The 8,828-nt window shown below is 41.3% G+C and overlaps 1 protein-coding gene across 2 annotated transcripts; it reads left to right on the top strand.

Moving 5' to 3' along the window:
- Window positions 1-1,003: 1,003 nt before the first annotated feature.
- On the top strand, window positions 1,004-8,507 carry LOC106575849 (OX-2 membrane glycoprotein). Of its 2 annotated transcripts, none has more exons than XM_014152551.2 (5): window positions 1,004-1,158; window positions 1,301-1,642; window positions 2,660-2,986; window positions 3,711-3,809; window positions 7,466-8,507. In XM_014152551.2, exons 1-5 carry the CDS (start codon window positions 1,119-1,121, stop codon window positions 7,522-7,524), a joined length of 867 nt encoding a protein of 288 aa, XP_014008026.2. In that variant the 5' UTR covers window positions 1,004-1,118; the 3' UTR covers window positions 7,525-8,507. The 2 variants fall into 2 exon arrangements, with proteins under 2 accessions (XP_014008026.2, XP_045555358.1); XM_045699402.1 differs by having other exon boundaries at window positions 1,007-1,158; window positions 1,304-1,642.
- Window positions 8,508-8,828: the final 321 nt, after the last annotated feature.

Here is an 8,828-nt window from a genome sequence, read left to right as displayed (position 1 = left end):
CATTGCACACACCATGCTGGCGTTGCAAACACCATGCTCTACCAACTGAGCCACAGGAAACACGTGCATGTGACCAATACATTTGATTTGAGGCTGAGAGTGGTCAGAGTATTGTAATAACCCTACAGCCTGGACAGTTTCTCTTTCATTTATGATTCTATTCTACAGTAACCTTGACTCAGCCCTCCCACTTGGTCAAATACTATTCCCAGCTGGGGCCAGTTGTACTGTTAGAGGGGCCAGTCACATTAGACGTTAATGTTGTCATATCGTTTTCTTCACTGCATTGCAGGCATTAGCAGGCAAAATACCACGTTCATAATCAGTAGTGTTCCACGTTGCCACTGTCTAATAATGGATGTAAAAAAAGGCCGATAGCAGAAATTAGTTATGTAAAAATGATTTCATACTCCACATTTAGGGGGGCCACAAGGGGGTCCAAAATTGTTGTCACAGGGGCAAGAACCGCCCCCGTGTGCTCAGCGCTTCTGATATGGAAATGTATCTTTCATTCCGCTCTTCACGTGAGAAAAGCCTCTAGCCATGCATGCAGCGCGAGGTGGAATAGGTTATTTAAGATTCGGAGTTCTTTGACTTTGTGCGATTAATTTACCAGCTATGAAACAAAACGGCAGAAATACTCAGAAAACAGCTGCTGCATCATTTATTTAACTATACATGTGATCATACTTTACTATTTTTATTCACAAATGCGAGTGAAATGCTCGCACTGTGAAGCCATGACCACCCGTCAACGTGGCAGGTGAAATAGACATCTTAACCCGCAAATGCCAAAATCTACACGCATTTGGCAGATGTTTATCTTAGGTCCTGTATATCAACTACAAAGACATGCAGCTACAGTATGACATTAAGCTTATTGTGAGCCATACAGAAATACTAGAACAACCTCGTTTCTTCCATAGAAATATAATAACTTACTCAAATATAATAACTTAATCAAATATAATAATATAATAACTTAATCGATGTTTATTCTACATTGGTTACCGGAAACCGCCCAACGCCACCCGCTAACTTTCACTTTCACTCGCCAATATTTAAAGGTCCAACGCCAGAAACAGAAACATGATCTTGTCAACATTCACCAGCTGAGAATGAACACTTACCTAATTATCTTATGCGTGCTGTCTGAAGGTACGTTATTTTCCATGGATCTGATCAGTTGATTCTGCTTGTATAAGATAAAGGAACATTTCCCACGTTTGACAGGTCATAGCTTTTTTTTGTAAGGCTAAACTTTTATTTACCCGTTAAACATTCCTTCTTCCATTTCTAGCAGTCTCTGTCAACATCGTAGCTAGAGGAGACACCAGGGTTGACTTCAATGCCGACGCATCATATACCTGCACCCATGCGGACTCGACAGGTGTGCTGCAAGTCACCTGGCAGAGGCTGTTCAAAGACGACTCGGTGGAGAATCTGGCCACCTACAGCAAGCGGTTTGGAGCTCAAATCATAGACCCGCACCGAGGCAAGGTGGTTTTCACGGAGGCATCTCTCAACTCGTCGTCCATTACCGTGAAGAATGTAACATGGACGGACGAAGCCTGCTATATTTGTTCCTTCAATGTTTACCCGAGTGGTTCAATACCCAAGCAGACATGTCTTACCGTTCAAGGTTAGTCAAGTAATTAATTAACGAATTAACGAATTTACTAGTTACTAATTAATTAACTGCTCAACTAATTATCAAGCCCTTGATTAGGCCTATTTGAATCAGGTGTGCTAGTAGTATAGGAGCCTAAAAAGTCTCTGGGGGTATTCTTGGAGAGAATCCTTTTGGGAAAACACTGTTATACAGTAATCATAAAGTCTAACAATACATATATGCTTCACAACTAATTATGAGCAAAATCATAAAATAGAGGGTAATGTTAGGCTTTGTTTACACAGGCAGACCAATTCTGATATTTTGTCCAATTATTGGCAATGGAGCTGATCTGATTGGTCAATAGACCAATTAGTGGAAAAATAAGAATTGGGCTGCCTGTGTACAGGAAGCCTAAAGGCCCTTGCATCTGGTTCTTTGCCAAATAGCATAATCCTTTAGTCACCCTTTATAGCATCACTGTAAAACTTTTCCCTGTAAAATTACAGCATTACACTGGCACCACAGTAGCCAGCTTAATACTGTATTTTTGCTTTACAGCAGAGCTGCTGTAATATGTTTTACATTAATATTTTCCTTACTGTAAAGACATATTACAGCATCCTTGCAGTAAATGTAAATGGATGCTGTAATGTTTTACAGTAAGGAAAATGGTACTATAAAGCAAAATTACAGCTGTAAAACACATTTATGGTATTATACTATGCATCCTACAGTGTTTTACTGTTGAAATTACAGAAAAGTCTTACAGTGGGATCTTTGCTAAGGCATGATTTCTGAATCATACAGTATGGGCCAAGGGTTTATTATGGGTTTATTAAGCCTTTTAACCAAAATATGAAATGGAATTATGACTTCTCAGATTTATTGTGTTGACTGTCTTGTCCTAGACCTTTAATCCCTGCCCCCTGCGCCACAGGATTCCTTTTGCCATCTTTGTAAATAATAATGTATTCTTAATTGACCTGCTTTGTAAAATAAATAAAATCAATATGATCTAATATTCCCTGTTTCATCTATTCAAAGGTGTATCTGAAGTGAGAGCCACAATGCAAAAAGTCCCCAGCACTGAATCTAAAGCAGACATGGAAGTTGTGGTCAGTTGCTCTGCCACGGGTAAACCAGCACCTTGGATCCAATGGAACATTTCTGCAGCAGTACCCATAAAGACACCTAACAACTGGACTGTCATTAACAAAGACCAAACTGTCACAGCCATTAGCAACATCACCCTCCAACTGTTGCCAGGCTCAGGGGGATACGTGGACTGTATCGTAAACAATGGGATGAGGACACAGAGACACGAGCGGGTCCTGCTTCCTATTCTCCCTGGAGAGAGGGAGGTTGAAGAAGGTACGTAATGTTGACGTGTCATATACTTTTAGACCATACACTTTTAGCGTGTCAGTACAGAATGGTTCAACTTGAAAACAACATTGAGAAAACCTCATCTCCAGTGACATTTTGGGATAGTCTAGTGAACCAGCCAGATTGTGCTACAGCTCACTATTCTAACATTCCAACAGAATGGTGAGCACAATGAGATCAGGCTTGTTGCCAGAGCCTAATGTTGTGATGCTAGTAGTGCTGTTATCTAATCTCACCAGTTAAGTTTAATTTTGACTACTGTGGTAAAGAATCACGAGTCACTCCCTGTAGAGTCAATTGTTTTATTGAGTTCTGGGTAGTTTCCAGCCCCTCAGGGAAGCTACATGAAGGATGGATGATATGTTAAAGGGGGAAATCCATATCAACATGCTATTCAAACAGACTTCTTTGGAAAGAGGATGTACAATTCCCAGCTTCCTCTTCTCAAGAAATGGATCTCTCCAAACGCATGATCACTGCAATTTCATAGGGGCGGCAGGTAGCCTAGTGGTTACAGCGTTGTGCCAGTAACCGAAAAGTTGCTAGATCGAATCCCCGAGCTGACAAGGTAAAAATCTGTCCTTCTGCCCCTGAACAAGGCAGTTAACCCACTGTTCCTAGGCCGTCATTGTAAATAAGAATTTGTTCTTAACTGACTTGCCTAGTTAAATCAATTTTTTTTAAATTATAATAATGTTTCACCTTCCAGATGACAGGAGGACATCCCCGTGGGCGGTTGGCATTCCAGTGTTCCTAATCGTTTCCATTTTAGTCATCTGCGGCAGTGTCATGCTTCAAAAGAAAAAAGGTGAGTCAGCACAAGATTATCTGATGATGTCACTTTTGTTAGTCTTGTTTGCTTAACAGTCATGAGAGACTAGATGTGATGTAATAACACCTTAGAAAGACCAATTGAGTGAATGTCTATAATCAGAACCATAGTATATCATCTCTCTCTGGCTCTATATATATATATATATATATATATATATATACTGCTCAAAAAAATAAAGGGAACACTAAAATAACACATCCTAGATCTGAATGAATGAAATAATCTTATTAAATACTATTTTCTTTACATAGTTGAATGTGCTGACAACAAAATCACACAAAAATAATCAATGGAAATCCAATTTATCAACCCATGGAGGTCTGGATTTGGAGTCACACTTAAAATTAAAGTGGAAAACCACACTACAGGCTGATCCAACTTTGATGTAATGTCCTTAAAACAAGTCAAAATGAGGCTCAGTAGTGTGTGTGGCCTCCACGTGCCTGTATGATCTCCCTACAACGCCTGGGCATGCTCCTGATGAGGTGGCGGATGGTCTCATGAGGGATCTCCTCCCAGACCTGGACTAAAGCATCCGCCAACTCCTGGACAGTCTGTGGTGCAACGTGGCGTTGGTGGATGGAGCGAGACATGATGTCCCAGATGTGCTCAATTGGATTCAGGTCTGGGGAACGGGCGGGCCAGTCCCTAGCATCAATGCCTTCCTCTTGCAGGAACTGCTGACACACTCCAGCCACATGAGGTCTAGCATTGTCTTGCATTAGGAGGAACCCAGGGCCAACCGCACCAGCATATGGTCTCACAAGGGGTCTGAGGATCTAATCTCGGTACCTAATGGCAGTCAGGAAGAAATGCCACCCCACACCATGACTGACCCACCGCCAAACCGGTCATGCTGGAGGATGTTGCAGGCAGCAGAACGTTTTCCACGCCGTCTCCAGACTCTGTCACATGTGCTCAGTGTGAACCTGCTTTCATCTGTGAAGAGCACAGGGCACCAGTGGCGAATTTGCCAATCTTTGTGTTCTCTGGCAAATGCCAAACGTCCTGCACGGTGTTGGGCTGTAAGCACAACCCCCACCTGTGGACGTCGGGCCCTCATACCACCCTCATGGAGTCTGTTTCTGACCGTTTGAGCAGACACATGCACATTTGTGGCCTACTGGAGGTCATTTTGCAGGGCTCTGGCAGTGCTTCTCCTGCTCCTCCTTGCACAAAGGCAGAGGTAGCGGTCCTGCTGCTGGGTTGTTGCCCTCCTACGGCCTCCTCCACGTCTCCTGATGTACTGGCCTGTCTCCTGGTAGCGCTTCCATGCTCTGGACACTACGCTGACAGACACAGCAAACCTTATTGCCACAGCTCGCATTGATGTGCCATCCTGGATGAGCTGCACTACCTGAGCCACTTGTGTGGGTTGTAGACTCCGTCTCATGCTACCACTAGAGTGAAAGCACCGCCAGCATTCAAAAGTGACCAAAACATCAGCCAGGAAGCATGGGAACTGAGAAGCTGTCTGTTGTCCCCACCTGCAGAACCACTCCTTTATTGGGGGTGTCTTGCTAATTGCCTATAATTTTCACCTGTTGTCTATTCCATTTGCACAACAGCATGTGAAATGTATTGTCAATCAGTGTTGCTTCCTAAGTGGACAGTTTGATTTCACAGAAGTGTGATTGACTTGGAGTTACATTGTGTTGTTTAAGTGTTCCCTTTATTTTTTGGAGCAGTATATATATAAAATATGTCTCTGGCTTTATGAAATAAACTGTGTGAAGCATCAGCTGTGGGCAAGTCATGTCTTAGAGCTCTAGAATGGTTACTGATAAAGTGTACAGTGCATTCGGAAAGTATTCAGACCCCTTCCCTTTTTCCAAATTTTGTTACGTTACAGCCTTATTCTAAAATGGATTAAATAGTTTTTTTCCGTTATCAATCTACACGCAATACCCCATAATTACAACGCAAAAACAGGTTTTTATAAATGTTTGCAAATGTATTTAAAATAAAAATGCAGATACCTTACTTACATAAGTATTCAGACCCTTTGCTATGAGACTTGAAATTGAGCTCCGATGCATCCTGTTTCCATTAATCATACTTTAGATTTTTCTACAACTTGATTGGAGCCCACCTGTGGTAAATTCAATTGATTGGACATGATTTGGAAATGCACACACCTGTTTATATAAGGTCAAACAGTTGACAGTGCATGTCAGAGCAAAAACCGTAGAGCTCCGAGGCAGGATTGTGTCAAGGCACAGATCTGAGGAAGGGTAGCAAAAAATGCCTGCAGCATTAAAGGTCCCCAAGAACACAGTAGCCTCCATCATTCTTAAATGGAAGAAGTTTGGAACCGTCAAGACTCTTCCTAGAGCTGACCGCCCGGCCAAACTGAGCATTTGGGGGAGAAGGGCCTTGGTCAGGGAGGTGACCAAGAACCCATTGGTCACTCTGACAGAGCTCCAGAGTTCCTCTGTGGAAATGGGAGAACCTTCCAGAAGGACAACCATCTCTGCAGCACTCCACCAATCAGGCCTTTATGGTAGTGGCCATATGGAAGCCACTCCTCAGTAAAAGACACATGAAAGTCCGCTTGGAGTTTGACAAAAGGCACATAAAGGACTCTCAGACCATGAGAAACAAGATTCTCTGGTCAGATGAAACAAAGATTGAACTCTTTGGCCTGAATGCCAAGCGTTTTCCAGCGGCAGGGACTGGGAGACTAGTCAGGATCGAGGGAAAGATGAATGGACAAAAGTACAGAGAGATCCTTGATGAAAACCTGCTCCAGAATGCTCAGAACCTCAGACTTGGGTGAAGGTTCACCTTTCAACAGCACAACAACCCTAAGCACACAGCCAAGACAACGCAGGAGTGGCTTCGGGACAAGTCTCTGACTGTCCTTGAGTGGCCCAGCCAGAGCCCGGACTTGAACCAGTTCGACATTTTCTGGAGAGACCTGGAAATAGCTGTGCAGTGACGCTCCCCATCCAACCTGACAGAGCTTGAGAGGATCCGCAGAGAAGAATGGAAGAAACTCCCCAAATACAGGTGTGCCAAGCTTGCAACGTCATACCCAAGAAGACTTGAGGCTGTAATCGCTGCCAAAGGTCCTTCAACAAAGTACTGAGTAAAGGGGCTGGATACTTAAAAAAAAAAATATACAGTGCCTTGCGAAAGTATTCGGCCCCCTTGAACTTTGCGACATTTTGCACGGCCAATTTTTCAGTTTTTTATTTGTTAAAAAAGTTTGAAATATCCAATAAATTTCGTTCCACTTCATAATTGTGTCCCACTTGTTGTTGATTCTTCACAAAAAATTACAGTTTTATATCTTTATGTTTGAAGCCTGAAATGTGGCAAAAGTTCAAGGGGGCCGAATACTTTCGCAAGGCACTATATATATATATATATATATATATATATATATATATATATATATATATATATATATATATTTACAAGCATTTCTAAAAACCTGTTTTTGCTTTGTAATTATGGGGTATTGTGTGTAGATTGATGAGGGGGGGGGGGGGGACATTGTAATCCATTTTAGAATAAGGCTGTAACAAAATGTGGAAAAAGTCAAGGGGTCTGAATACTTTCTGAATGCACTGTATGTCTTTACTACCTACAGTAAAGTCTAACCTTCACGTTCTATCTGGCAGGTTACAGGCAAGCAGCAACCACAGCAGACGAGCAGGACGCTTTTGGGGAAAGTGTGTAAATGTTCATCTGTGTTGATTGCTATACTTATGTACTTTAGCTGACAGAGGTTTTTATTGAGCATCGGAGCGCTGTTGGTATTTAGAGTCCAGTTGCAGAAGAGCCCTGTTCCTCAAGAGATGAGATCCTCTAAAATGTCTCAACCAGACTACTAATCTATCTTTAGAATATTACAGTATATTCTAATTGAATGACAAAGGTCATATTAAATGCATGGCGACTAGCAAGATACAGTACTACTATTCATGAAAGAGGATGAGAGTGTCTGGGAGTCTTGGGAGGATGAACAGTGTGCAGGCCTTCCTGTTCTTTATTAGTGTTCTTTATTAGCCCAGTTCCTACGTTTAGAAGGATGTAGTTATGACAAACATTTCTAATGAGACAGTCAGACAGGTAGAGGCACTGTGTTCTAGATACATATATTGAACCTTTTTGAGTTGTCAGAGTCATATTTCTTCCCCAGTCATATGTAAGCTAATTTACACCTGCACCATACATTACATAATGTCACAAATACTGTTTTTTTATTTTGAAATTGCACTTTAGTTTTGAGAGATGAGGTTTGTCAGTGAGGAAATAAAATCTATTAGAACACAGCACCACCTACAGTTGACTTTATGACACACCAGGAAGAAGACGGGGAGAATATCCTATTTCATTTAACTTGAATCCATTTAAATATGATAGCACTTGTGTTAATGTGAGGTTTATGCTGTTATTATTACATACTGTACCTATAGTAATACAGATACATGGATGTTTTACCTCCTTTATATCAATACAATGTATTTTGAGCCCTTAAAATATAATGGTGATGATGATAATGTTTTGCACTTTGATTGTTTGATATACTGTACCTTGTTCACTAGATTTAAGTGTATCAAGTTTTAGTTCCTGTTTGTATTTATTTTAATCATGGATGTTGCTTGTTGTGTTTGACCCCACTTGATTTGACACTGTTAATAAATCAGGCTATTATTCTCACTTGAGCTGTATAATGTTTTATATTGTTTAAGATTCAAAAGCATTCTTTAAATATATTGTGTTCTCCCCGTTTGATATAAAACTATACGCTGTATTTAAAAAATCACCCATTGTCACCTTGTTTTACAGTAAAATCCCCATTTAAAATCAGGACTACTTTGTTCTAGCTCTGCTTACAGTAACATCACAATCAGGGCTAGGTTGTTATAGCGCTGCACCAGGCTCCATTGGCTGTGTGTGTGTGTAATATGTCAGCTCCTATCTGTTTTAAGAGTTCAACTAACACTGGTAATACACCAGCAGAGTTTACTTTCACTTTTA

The sequence above is a fragment of the Salmo salar genome, chromosome ssa17, assembly GCF_905237065.1.
Source record: "Salmo salar chromosome ssa17, Ssal_v3.1, whole genome shotgun sequence".
NCBI lineage: Eukaryota > Metazoa > Chordata > Actinopteri > Salmoniformes > Salmonidae > Salmo > Salmo salar.
This window is presented reverse-complemented; position numbering and strand designations above follow the sequence as displayed.